The 14,284-nt window shown below is 44.3% G+C and overlaps 1 protein-coding gene across 2 annotated transcripts in view; it reads left to right on the forward strand.

Annotated features, from left to right (window-relative positions):
* GLRB (glycine receptor beta) overlaps positions 1 to 14,284 on the forward strand; it is a 202,013-nt gene that overhangs the window by 107,990 nt on the left and 79,739 nt on the right. For both annotated transcript variants that reach the window (XM_086962344.1, XM_086962345.1), the window contains exons 5-7: positions 4,107 to 4,336; positions 4,421 to 4,503; positions 12,164 to 12,304. In XM_086962344.1, the coding sequence (XP_086818470.1) occupies positions 4,107 to 4,336; positions 4,421 to 4,503; positions 12,164 to 12,304 (454 nt within the window). The remainder of the gene's footprint in view (positions 1 to 4,106; positions 4,337 to 4,420; positions 4,504 to 12,163; positions 12,305 to 14,284) is intronic.

Raw genomic sequence — 14,284 nt, forward strand, 5'->3', positions numbered from 1 at the left:
CGTGTTGCGACGAATCCGGTCTGTATGGGGAGGAAGGCCACTTGCGTGGATTCCGGTGCGTAGGTTCCGTAGGAAGTCTGTTCTCGCAAAGGCACGATGCGATGATCTCGTAGGGGCTGCGACGATCTCCGGGGCGACGATGCGCGGTCCAGCGGTGATCCTCTCTTTCGCAGCTCCTCGATGCGATGGTTCTGCGACGATGTTTGCAGCGACGTCATGCGGTCCGCAAGCGGTGCGACGATCTCACCCAGCGACGACAGGCTCTGCGACGACACTCGCAGCGATATTCGATTCTCCCGCACCGGTCTGGTGCGTCCCGCAAGCGAAGGATGCGACGGCTCCGGCAGCGGCGTCGGGCGCTGCGCCGATCTCGACCTACGTAGCTGCGGGAAACTTCTTGCACTGTCGGGGATGCGCTCCGCAAGCGAGTGATGCGACACTTTTCAGCTTCAAAAGTCTCTCAAGCTTAGTTTCAAGCTTCCCAGCTCAGGTTCAACTTCCAGAGGCCCCACAACTCGATCAAGCACTCTAGGAAGGACAGAACTCTCTCAGTAGAGTTCAGGGAAACTGGGGGTGAAGTCCTTTTGTTCCTGGGACTTCAAAAACAGGGAGCCAGCTCTTCTCAGGCCCTTGGAGATTCCTTCAAGACAGGGGACACAGCTCACAGCAAAGTCCTTTCCCTCTCCTTGGCAGCAAAGCAACAGCAGGTCAGTCCAGCAGAGCAACAGCAGGACAATCTTCCTTCTTCAGAGTCAGCTTTCTCCTTGGCAGAGGTTCTTTCTTGATTCCAGGATGATCTAATTTTCTGTTGTCAGGGGTCCTGTACTTATACCCCTAAAGTCTTTGTTCTCTCTGTGCATGTGGGCCCTGAGCCCGGTCTGAACCAGTTCTGGGTGGATCCTGAGCACTTTGTTGTGCTGGCTGCATCTTTCCTTTCAGAGTGAGGGGCAGGGTCCTCAGCCGCCCAGCAGGAGGTGGAGCCAGCATTGTGGCAGGCAGGCACAGCCCTATTCAGCCCAGGTGCTAACTCCTCCCACCACTCAGGTTGCAATTGCATTCATTCAGCCTAGTGCTGACTCATCCAGCCTCTGGGGGAATTCCCCAGCCCCTGTCACTCACAAACCACACAGTCAATACACAAACAGGCCCAGGCACACAGAAGGGTCAGACAAGAGAACAGCAACTTTCTAAAAGTGCTGTTCTCAAACACAGGATTTAAAAACCACCTTTCCTAAAAGATGTGTTATTATATTCTGAGTTCAGGGATGTATCTTGTTCCTATGGGAAGAAATGCTGTTAACCACTGTAGCCAGCATCCCCAATGTTAACCTATGGAGCAAGATAGCCTTACAATAGTGAAAAACGAAAATGGCTGTAATTCACTACCAGAGCATGTCACCTGCACTAGTACATGCTCTACCTTTCACATACACTGCACCCTGCCCAGGGGGGTACCTTGGGCCTTCCATAGGGGGTGACTGATGTGCACGAAAAGGGAAGGGTTAGGCCTGGCCAGTGGGGACACTGACCAGGAGGACATGGCAGTTCTAAACTGCCTGTAGGCACTGCAGTGGCAGGCCTGAGACACCATTTTAGAGCTACTCCTATGGGTGGCACAATCAGTGCTGCAGGCCCACTAGTAGCATTTGCCATCACCAGCCCTGGCACACCCAGTGCACTTTACTAGGGACTTCATGGTGATACAAATATGCCAAACATGTATATCCAATCAGAATAACAATTTACATAGAGAGCATATGCACTTTAGCACTGATCAGCAGTGGTAAAGTGCGCAGAGTCCTATTGCCAACATCCACGGGTCAGGAAAAATAAGGGAGGAAGAAGCAAAAAGTTTGGGGATGACCCTGCAAGAAGGGCCAGTTCCAACAGTCATCCTTCGACACCTATTCTGAAGAAGAAATTGGCAAACTGCTCAGCACCTTGAAACCATCCAATCATCTCACGGACCCCCTCCCTGCTAACGCTGTCAAAGACTTCACCCCGTTGCTCCTTCCACTCTAGACTAAAATTATCAACAGCTCACTTCAACAAGGAACCATCCCTGACTCCCTCAAAGTTGGACAAGTCACACCTTTACTAAAGAAACCTACAGCCGACCCATCTGATCTAAACAATTACCGTCCCATTACCAACATTCCCACTCTCGCTAAACTCCTGGAAAAATGCGCACAACTACAATTGACTGAACACATTGATCAGTTTGACCTCCTCAACCCTCATCAATCAGGCTTTCGAGCAGGACACAGTACAGAAACTCCTATGACTCACATAATTGACGACGCCCTTCAAACCCTAGATCAAAATGATACTTGCCTCCTCATCCTTCTTGATCTCTCCTCAGCATTCGACACCGTTAAACATGAGAATTTACTCGAACTTTTAAACACAAGAATGGGTCTATCTGGGACTGTTCTCAAGTGCTTCACTTCCTTTCTACACAACAGGTCGCAGAAATTCAAGAGCAACAACCTGATGTCCTCGCCAATACCTGTATCGTTAGCCGTCCCCCAAGGATCCTCCCTATCCCCAACTTTGTTCAACCTAGTTATGCAACCTCTCACCACCATGCTACAAGCATCCAATGTACTCTTTCACATGTACGCCGACGACACCCAACTATATCTCCAATTACAATCCCACAAATACATTGTACTCCTGAACTCAACGATCAGAAGCACCCAATCCTGGCTTGCCGATAATCATCTCAAACTCAATGCTCTGAAAACAGAGTTCCTTCTGATCTCACCTCCCGCGAAGATCTCTAGTACTCAAATTTGGCTTAAACACCTAACTGCACTCAATGTCCAACCCACCATCGTGGACTCAGCAAAATCTTTAGGCATAACACTCGACACCAATCTCAACATGCAGCAACATATCAGCAAGGCAACTAAGGGAGCGAACTACCAAATCAATACCCTGAGGAAACTCAAACCCTTCCTCCCAGCCAAAGACTTCCAAACTGCAGTACAAGCACTAGTCATCCCTCGAATAGAATACGGCAGCATCGCCCTCTGCGGTCTCCCTCTAACTACTACTGCACCCCTAAGAGCTTCTCTAAACGCTGCAGCGAGACTCATCACTGGGTCAAGAAAACACTTGCATATCTCCCCTGACTTGAAATCCCTGAACTGGCTGCCTTTTGAAGCCAGAATACATCTGAAAATAGCCTGCATGACACACAAGGCTGTACACCTGAGCTCACCCGGATACCTCACCCAGAAGCTGACAATCTCAGGCGGCTCCAGAAACACTAGAGGCACAAACAATCTTCTAAAACCTCGAAGATTCCGGAAGGAAAAAACTTATAAACGCTCCTTCTCAGGAATGGCACCCAGGATCTGGAACTCACTCCCTCCTGAAACAAGACTCATCTCCTCCATCACACTTTTTAAGAAAGAAGTAAAAGCTATCCTCATGGCTAAATACACTTGATCTATTATCGTGGATTTTTAAAGTCTCCGCGCAAATCTGTATTATCTGTTCGATCCCTTCGATGACTCGTATTACTTGCATTATTGACTTACCTGACTGTCTATGCTCACATCTATTTGTACTATTTGCATTATTGATGTACCTGTTTTACTATGCTCCCTCATGTACCTACCCCACCCCACTTATTTCCTACAACTACGCTATACCTAATGGCCTGTTATTCACTCTCCTGTTTGTATTCCCTGCTTTGTAAAGCGCTCTGATATCTGTAAAGATCTTGTTCGCGCTATATAAAACTTTCAAAATAAATAAATAAAATAAATCAATGTGTACAATCTATAGATTGCTTGACTGACTGTATAAGCTGATGCCAAGAAAAGATATTTTTTTTTGAAAAAATCTTTTCATACTTAGAACAGTGTAAAATGGTTACAAATGCCTATTTTCAGTTTCTATAAACTGAATTAAATTATACCATCCAGTCTGTTCCACAAGCTAGTCCTGTTTAATACCAGAACATTTAAAGAACTATATATGTTGTTTAGAATATGCCTCCCAAGTTTCTGTTAAACAATTGCTTCAACAGATCTGGTCTGTGTTTAAAATTAAGACTTTATAAATGTACTAACTCAAATTTATAATCTTTTCAGGATTATCGAGTTAACATCTTCTTGAGACAGAGGTGGAATGATCCAAGACTTAAACTTCCTAATGATTTTCGAGGCTCGGATTCATTGACAGTCGATCCTTCGATGTTCAAATGCTTGTGGAAACCAGACTTGTTTTTTGCAAATGAAAAGAGTGCCAATTTTCATGATGTGACCCAAGAAAATATCCTCTTGTTCATTTTCCGTGATGGCGATGTGTTAGTCAGTATGAGGTACTGCTTTTAATCTGATTATTGCAGTTATGAAGGTTTTTTTTTATATGACTTAGTCATCTTTGCAATATTTCTGTTTTTCAGGTTATCAATCACCCTGTCATGTCCACTGGATTTGACTTTGTTTCCTATGGATACACAGCGTTGCAAAATGCAACTGGAGAGCTGTAAGTACATGACTCTACACCAGTTGTAGACTTGTAACAGAGACTCGTATATTAATCACTCTTGGGTCACTGAATTAGACAATATTCAGTAATTCCAAGATTATCATTGTGAGAAATTATTGAAAAGAAAAATACATCCACATTCTTTCTGCTGCACTTTTTCAAGTTTAGGCACCCTAGAGTACTGACCAAGTAAGAGGTGCAAGTGCGTAGGTTTTCGTTGTAAGCATCCATTATGTTGCTTCAATAATATGATGAAAAATTGTGGCACACTAGTACGTTAAACATTGTATTAGTCAGAAATGAAGTTGATTGTTCAGCCTGTTTCATCCTTTCAGTGGCCTGATTCCTGAAGTTATTGGCAATATGTAACTTACTTGGTATGTTTTCCAACTCCCAGTGAGGAAGTTTCAGTTTTTTTATGATAAATGGATACTTATATTCCTGATTCTGTATCATGGAAATCTTTGATACATTCTTGAACATTCAAATAATTCCACACCCGATTCGTGGACCCGGAACACTTAGTCTTCAGTATGTGTTCATAGAATTATGCACACCTGGTGCCATTGTCAATATGTCCACGTGATGAGCTGCAGCCTTTGGAAGCTTCTCCAAAGCTAGATGTAGACCGATGTAGTTAAAAAAAAAAAAGCTTTTTTAAAACTATATTGCATCATATGAAATCTAAAACAAAACATATCTGTATCATTGAATCAGAAGAGCAGCCTGATAGGCTCACATTGATTGTAAAGCTGTGAAATTAGACTGCTGTCTATTTAAGGCTTTAGGAGCTCCCACTACCATGATGCCTTGCACTGGCAGTTGACTCTCTGATTTTTTATGATGAGATATTAGATAAAAGATACCTTGACAGTGTAGTAATTGAAGTTTCAAATGTTCTAAACAGATGTCCAACACAGCCCAGCCTGGAACACAGTGGGTCATTTACGATTCCAATGAAGATGTCTACGATGCCGAATCAGAACTTCAAGAAAGGAACCATTTTGTTTGCTTCGTAGGGTCTTCATTTTATAGTCCTAAAACTTTTGATAATATCAGGCTAAGAGCAAACTTCTTAATTCAGGTCTCTGGCATACAAACAGAATATAAGAAATCCAGAGTCCGCCTGCTAATGGCCCAAACAGATTTATTTAAAGTAGCTTGATCTACTGTAACGTTAGCTTACATGTCTGAATCTAGACAATAGTGCCTTGTGATTGCATACAATTATCTCCAAGTGGATGCCTTGAAGATATCTGCTAATAAAGCATTTCTGATAGAGAATTCTAACCTCCGAATCCTCCCCTTTTGAATGTTCCCCAGGCATCACATTGGATCTATAAACCTTTCCAGCATTATCTCCAAGCTTCGGTGGCACCCACTCCATGGGCTGGCATCAGCTACTTTCTTTCTGCGCCACCTAACTTTAATCGGAAGCTATCTCAATCCTCTTTGTGATGTCTTTTACCTTAACATATATCACTGTGTACAAGGCAAAGGTCACCTCCCACGTCGACTGTTTTTAAACCCTGTGAGGACTGTCACACGTGAATGTTTGTGACCGATCCCTTATGGTGCCTGGGGTCAAATCACAAAGGTTAAGGCCTGCAATGCTTTGATTAACCCGAAGACGATAAGGGACCATGAGGCAAAACTACGTTGCCACCAGAAGACAGCTCATCAAGGATGGTCCAATTATTGATCCTGGTTCTGTTCCCGGTCCAAACAAACCAGGAGCCGATCCCGAGGTAGTTACTATTGCGCCCGAGTCTTCAGGTTATTTGGAAAAAAAAAACCCACACAAAATCCAAGTGGGGCTTGCGCCCTTCCCAACACTCTTTTACTCCTTGGAATGTGTACACCAACCGGGCTCAACAGATAGAGGTTTTAAACAGGAACAGGGGTGGGGGCACACCGCTTCACCTCCCAGCAAGGTTCGCCCCTGGCATTATGGTAAATGCAGTCTCATGTTGCTTGCTTTGCTAAAGTATTTACGAGTGTTTCGCCAGAGTTGGCGCAGATAGTTCTGATCTCTAGACACGTGTTTCTGGTTCTTTAACCGTTATCAGTTGAGTTTAAAAGCTTGACACATGTTTCTGGTTCTTTATCCAACATCAGTAGAGATTACAGGCTTCAAATTTGGGGTTTGCTGAGTAGGCTGCCAAACATCATATCAGGTCAAGTACCTCTCACTGGCGCACGGTTGCTTCTTCCACGAGCTTGTCAGCTCAATGACTCATGAGAATACTTTTAAACAGGAACAGGGGTGGGAGCACACCTCTTCACCTCCCAGCAAGGTTCTACCCTGGCATTATGGTAAATGCAGTCTCATACGGAGGTTTTACCTTGGGATAAATATTTTTTCTGGAAGTCAAAATCCTTCAGTGGGACAAGGTAGTAGGCTCTGTTTGAGTAGGGCTCCATGACGTTGGATAGGTACTGGATAAGGTGCTGGTGAAGCTGTTGGTTCTGGCAGAAAAGTTCTAAAATTAAAATTTCGCACCTAGGCAATTCCATTTACCGGTTAGATACTTTTGGCACTTAGCCCGGTCAAGATTTTTACCTTTGTGCTTAAACTCTTTTTCGAAGCTCCACATTCTCCAGCGTCACAAGGCTGTGGGCTGTCTGATGTGGGCTGTACGAGGCTGGATACCTTCTTGACAAGGTTGTGCTAAAACAAATTTGCTGTTGTGGAAAAGCTTCGATTTGGGGGAAAGTGTTTCTTCAGTCGAGCAGAAACGTGTTTTGGCAGTTCAGCTTGGCAGGTTTGTCCTGGTTTTCTGAAGGTCTTCGGGTCCGAAATGTCAAGTTCCACGTTTTCAAATATCTTAGGAGAAATCCAGTCGAACACAGCAAGTGTTCCAGGACATCAGGAACAGAACTTGGGGGGGACTAATTAATCTAGCAGAGGCTACCAGCAGGGTCCACTTCAAGTCCATTTGATACTATTCAGCTGGGCACTTCAGGAAAAGTCTGCATGCAGCTTGTTGTGACCCTGTGACATACACAGGATGTTAGCCAGTTTACGCTTTGAGTCTACTTCTTTCTCCTGAGCACAAGTGGGAGTAGATCCAACCCTTCATGTCTCCTCACTGGTGTCAAACAGCAGATGCAATCCTTCGGTTCTTGATCAATTCTAATAGTGTTCCCAGGAGAGTGTTGGGTGCCAAATGTATGCCCGGCACTTGCTTGTAGGTGGAGGAGACTCCTGGCTCCTCCCTAACCAATAGAGTAAAAGTTCCTAGGGTTACCCTACCTACTTCTCTCCTTGTGCAGAGCCTGTGTGCCCACGCAGCCATGTGGCCAGGGTAATGAGCACTCCTCTCCTCATTAGTAAGTCCAAACAAGTTCTGGAGGGCTGCTTTCCCTCCCACTGTTTAGTGCCTGTCTGACTGGTAGGACAAAGGCTGGGGCACGCGAAAGAGTAATTTGACATCTGCCTGTGACTGGGAGGCCCCTTAGAAGAAAATTAAATTCCTGGGCACTGCCCAAGTGGTCTTCCTGCCAGAGGAATGAACTACATCCCTTCACCCACACCATTGTCTCTACTCTAAGAGCAGCTTTCAAAACTTATCAGCCCCTTCACCAGCTGGGTGACAATTAGAAGCTAATGCAGATTAACCTCTAGGAGCTTCAGGCATTGGAAATTTAACTTCCTAAACAACCCCTTTCTTTAATATTTATGAAAAATCTGACTTTACCATCAAGTTGGGCTTTTATTAAATATTGAAAATAATCTTTGAGTTAATTTGCTAGCTCTTCCTCAGCTTGAGATAGTAGAACTAAGATTTAATATTGCTCTCCAGTGTTTTTCAATGGGCCAGGTAGTCTTCCAACAGTAAAAATAACTTTTGGTGCCCAATTATTGTAAGGCCATGTTAACTTTAAATTTCTACATGCCCTAATCTCAAATACCATGCGCTCTGCCTTGTGGTCCAGAAGGCCTACATAGAAGTTACTTATTAGTATTTAAAGGGAGGTTTTCTCTGGGTAGGTCAGGTTGCAGTCTTACAGTGCAGCAGCCAGGCTACAATGGTGAGCCTAGTCATGTTTGTCTTTTCACACTACAGAACAGCACAGTACTGCGTTAGTCCATAGATACTAATTACCTTTCTATGCTATGGGTGTACTTTAGGTACCATGCACTATAGCTTTATTCGAAAGGTAAATATGCCATTTATGGGTTAGCCAATTTTAACATGTTTTAGGGATCAGAGCACATGCACTGTGGCGTGGTTAGCAGTGTCCCAGTGCACAGGGTCTAGAAACCAGTAGCAATTTACCACAAAAATCGCAGTTGACCACGCAGAGGTACTTTCTCACAATGGTAGAAACCCTACACACACTTTGTGTAGTTCGGAGGCTGCCTTTGTCTGCCACATGAAGGGCATTTCACAAATAGTGAAGATGTTTTGAAAAGAACTAATGCAGGAATTTGAAGTAAAATGGCTCAGTCCGGGTCGTTAGCTGGTGATGTCAAATGAAGATCTAAAAATCTACTTTCAGAGAAAACATTGTTTGAAAAACAGGTGGGAAAACGCTCCATTTCTTCTCACGCGTTCGTAGAAAAGAACTGAATGTGGGAGGCAATTGTCAATACAATGCATCCTGGGTAGTGGAACTTCCTGAATCCTTAATGAAATGCTGTTTGGCTGCACTTTTCCTTAAATGATAGACCCATTTTTAGGTCTCGCGACCTATCGATGTGCGCAAGCGCATCGAGCGGAGCGAGAATTCAAGTGGCGAAAACATCGTCAAACCAAAGGGCTTTCAGCCCCTCGGTTTTCATGAAGTTCGCGTGAACAAGCACGCGCATTCAGGGCCAGCCCAGCACATCAAAGGGCTTCTCCTCCCCTAATTATTCATGGACGGCCGCAGGCCGGCCGTACTCTGTTTCCCAAGCCCGCCCCCATCCTCCACGCATCTCCTTTCACCATGCCTGCACTCTATACAGCCCACACAAATAGCCCACTTCTGCTGCTGCACCAGGTATGACTATCTTGCCACAACCAAACATATCCGCCACCAGTCTTCCTTTAACATCTAACCCATGTTTAACAATCTTTAAAAAAAAAAACATAACATACAGCCTAACACTGGCTGCTTGGCTATAATTCGTAATCCATAAGCATCAAACTATTTTATAAGTAACTGACTCAGTCCTAGCCTTACCAGCCCTTCACACCAAAATGCACTCTGACCGGCATCTGTTGCTTCCCCAGCGTCTCGGCCTCACTTCTCCTCCCCCTAATTACATCCCGCTTTCACTTGAAAGGGACCGCCAATGCTTGTTTCATTAGCTCCCCATCTCTCATTCTGTCATCTTCCCCCTCGTCCCTCCCCCCCCACCAGGTCTCTTCTTTCCTTTTAAGAAGGCCCGCAGTTCACTAATGGAAATGTGGCATTGCATGGCATTTTAAACATTTTGTGTGTGCGCGCGCACGCACCACTGGGATGTGCATCTTTGTATTGCAGAAATAAGCAGCAGATTTAGGGCATTGTTTCTGCAAAATAAGAAATTCCAATAGCAGTCTGACTTCATTATGTTTCTTGCGGGAGCCCCTTCTTTGGTTATGCCACTCGGATTTCCCCAATATCTTGCACGCACAATCAGCAGGTTGCTTGTCAGAATGGTTTTATAAAGAATAACATTATCACGGGGCCAATAGAGAAGAACCTTCAGATAGTTTAATATGCAATTTGACGGTATGAAAATTAACATGGATAATCTTGTACAAAGGTACACCACATATTTGTACGCAAACAGACCTTCAATAATACTCACATGCGTGGGAATGCCCACATCAAGGCACAGGCTCATGCATGAGCACAGGTGCCTAAATAATTACATACATGCAAATAGACACGCACTCACATTTCTATAAACATGCACATTCATACATGCAGTCTCATATGCATACATTGCATTTCCATACCAAACACACATGCAAGCCCACACTACACAATCACACGTGCACCCTCACAAACAGCCTTCTTCCTTCCTAAAACACAGCTTATTTTTGTTAATGGCTTTTTTATATGCGTGTCTGTGGTGTTAAAAATGTCAGCATAGCATTCCCCATAGCTCCCCGTGACCCCCTCCCTCCCTCTTCTCGCCTCCCTCCTTGTGCTCCCTCCTTCGACTCAGCATTGAACATGTGCCCCGGTGCCTTCAGAGGAAACCACGACTCTTCAATCTTTTTAGAACAACGTCCGCTCATCTCATTTTACCTCTCCCTTCCCCCCACCCCGTGTTGGTCCGTCACCTCTTGCTTTCGGAGACAGTTATATGGCTGCAATAAAGCACATAGCAATGCCCCATTCTCAGCTCTTCACAGCGCACTCTCTAGCTGTGCTGTGACAAAAGGAGAAGGAAGGGCCTCAGCCCAACCCCAGGGGGCAGCCACTTATCCTGATACGGGGGCACTTACTGGGCAATAGTATCTCGTCCCAAGGGGATTTACAGAAATGAGGATTTAATGGCAGATAAGCACATGCAGCCTGCCAATTTCCGGTCCAATTGGACATCAAGGCCCCATATAGGCACAAAGCTTTAGCGCACAAAGCTAGAAACTACTGCACATGCAACGCCACTCACACATGCAACGCCACTCACACATGCAACGCCACTCACCCACGCAACGCCACTCACCCACGCAACGCCACTCACCCACGCAACGCCACTCACCCACGCAACGCCACTCACCCACGCAACGCCACTCACCCACGCAACGCCACTCACCCACGCAACGCCACTCACCCACGCAACGCCACTCACCCACAGCCACTCACACCCATGCAGTGCCACTTTCACCCACACTGTGCAGTGCACAATAGGCCTCGCAGTAGGAAAGTTGGAGCTATTGGTTTTGTACATGACAAAGCCCTTTATGTTTTTAAAATGAAAACAAAAATAAAAGGCATTGTTATTTGCAATTGTAATAGCTCCAACTTTCCTACTGCGAGACCTATTGGCAACGCCAGTGCTTGTTTCCTTTTACATTTCCGATGCTGTAATGCATTTTTAAATTTTCTTCTTCTGAAAACACATCAGCTGACGTTTTAGAATTGTTGTGCCATCAATAGGCTTCTGAAGAGTGTTGCTCACACTCAGGCAGCGGCAAATTACTCTAAAGTGTATGACCATCGATGAAGAACCTACAATGCAGAACAAATCGTTCCATTTCCAAATGTATATTTGGCAATTGCTTTCAACCCACATGAAATGTTAGATAAAATATGATGTCATTTATACCTTATACTTTTCCTACTTATGCCCATGGCTGGATAATAAATTGTATTTGTCATATCCATCTTTTCTTCAATAAAACATTTCTCCAAGCATTCAACCCCTCTGCAAACATCTTGTGAATTTCAAATTAATTGTTGTACTTCTTCCACACGTCTGGTGCGTTAATTTATTTTCTATAGCAGTATCAAGTGCATTTAAAACCTTTCTGAATACTTTTAAACCTTTCTACTTGTGAGTTTTCACAAATGTTGTGCTGCTGGTTCTTATCCACTCTTTAGAGTCCTCTTTTATCAATCATGCACTCTTATAACATAGGATATCTCCTAGGTTTGAAAGATAAATTTGAATTACAGTTGCTCTCTGCTTGTCATTTCCATGATCACGACTTTGATTTTCCTTGCACAGTTGGTTATACAACAGATGATCTGCGGTTTATCTGGCAGTCTGGCGACCCTGTTCAGATGGAGAAAATTGCTTTACCTCAGTTTGACATTAAGACTGAGGATATTGAATATGGTAACTGCACCAAGTACTATAAAGGCACTGGTAAGTATGAAGTAGAACTTAATGTTAACTGTTCTTGAAACATAACTGTGCTTTATTCAGACTTAAGAACAAAGTTGTGTTTCAGTCTTTGGCAAGGAGACCCGATTGTACTTATTATTTCATTCATATTTTTCTCAGAAAATAAACACTTACATTTCTTTTCTATGCCATTTTCCTGGAAATTACATTAATGCTCTTGATCGCTAATTTCATGAGATATGAGGTCTTATGAATGTTATTTACTTTTGCTTTAATGTTGCACATTTTTACCAGTCTGGCTACCACAGATTATACCGTTATAGACTTTGATTCAGAAAAACTCTAGAAGCTCTCCCTAGTGAGGGAACTGGGGCTGCGAGCTGCACGTGTAATGCGGTGATCTGTGTTGAAATTAGCGATCTGAACTCTGAGCACTTGGAGCGTTTTTAAACATTTTTAAAATTGCATCATTTTATCCTGGGGGGCTTTTAGAATAAGGGGAATTTAAGTTACAGGCACTCTGACACCCTAACCAGCTACCTATCACTTGGCCAGCCGCTTCTCAGCCGATACTCGGCGGCGGTGGGCGCCATATTGAGTGAGGCGGGGACAGCGCTCTAGTCGCGCCGTCCTCCCGCCCTCTTCTCTCCCTTCCCTCTATATCATGTGTCAGGTGGCCAGACGGCGCAGCGGGCGCGCCGGATGCGCGCCGAAGCCGCGCCTAAGCCAAGCCCGTCTGCGCCCGTCCGCGGCCGACCGGGGACAGGGGCCACGACCCCTGCCAAAATTATTAGCAAGATTCCAGACTCAAGCGGGAACTTTACTTATACACGCCGCGAATTGCTGGATCTGATTAGTAAGACGCCCATAAATACATCTGACTGCGCTCACATGGGTCCGATGGACACTTACGGCCCATTTAGCTGTTACAACTGTAGATGGGAAAGCACCCCCACGCTGAATCCCGTGAAACTAAATTTACCTACAATTCCCCTTAAATGCATCTACACGAACGCAAGATCACTACCCAAACATTCCACCTATATTTGGGATCTTCTTAACGAACATCAACCTGATCTACTGTGTTTATCGGAAACTTGGCTTGATGACCACAATATCCCTGATATAGTCACAGCCCTTCCCCCAGACTATAAGATACTTAATGTTAACAGAGTCGATAAAAAGGGTGGTGGTGTAGCCCTATTGTTCAGAGACCACCTTTCATGCAAGCAAGAGAGTATCGTGCCGGCTGAAAAATATGAAGTCCTGGCATTTACTGTGTCTATGAACACCAATGTGCTATTCGGAGGCTTTTTAATCTATAATCCGCCAGGTTGCACTTTAAACTTTAGTACACAATTACTTACACAAATCATGCCTGTCTGTTTGAAGAACAAGAATATCCTCCTTCTTGGAGATTTTAATATACATCTGGACAACAGCAGTAGCTCCTTGACGAATCTATAAGTGGAAGACATGGCTATCCTGCAATTATCTCAGAGAGTCCATCAACCAACTCATACTGCAGGACACACATTAGATCTGATATTCTCTAATATAGAATCTATAGACATCGACCCTCTAACACCACTGTTATGGACCGATCATTACCTGATTACCTTTCGTATTAATCTTCCAATCCCCCAGACCAAAAAACAGTGTATTTACAGCAAACACGAGAAATTGGAAATCTTTCACAATTGATAAATTTAGAAATCATTTCTCACACCCCTCTTGCACAAGCACCAATATCCATGAGGAGATAGATCTCCTTCACAAAAACATCAAAAATGCTCTTGAACATTGTTCGACCAACCAATCTCGTCGCACACCAGGCAACAGAAAATCAGAGAGATGGTACGGACCAGAGCTTAAACTTCTAAAAAGAAATTGCACTTCCTTTGAGCATAAATGGAGAATATCCAAAACAGACGAGACCAAAGATAACTTCAGGAAAGCTCAAACACTCTATCACAGGGCAATCAGAAAGGCGAAAAAGGA

This window comes from Lissotriton vulgaris, chromosome 3_1 (assembly GCF_964263255.1).
Source record: "Lissotriton vulgaris chromosome 3_1, aLisVul1.2, whole genome shotgun sequence".
Lineage (NCBI taxonomy): Eukaryota > Metazoa > Chordata > Amphibia > Caudata > Salamandridae > Lissotriton > Lissotriton vulgaris.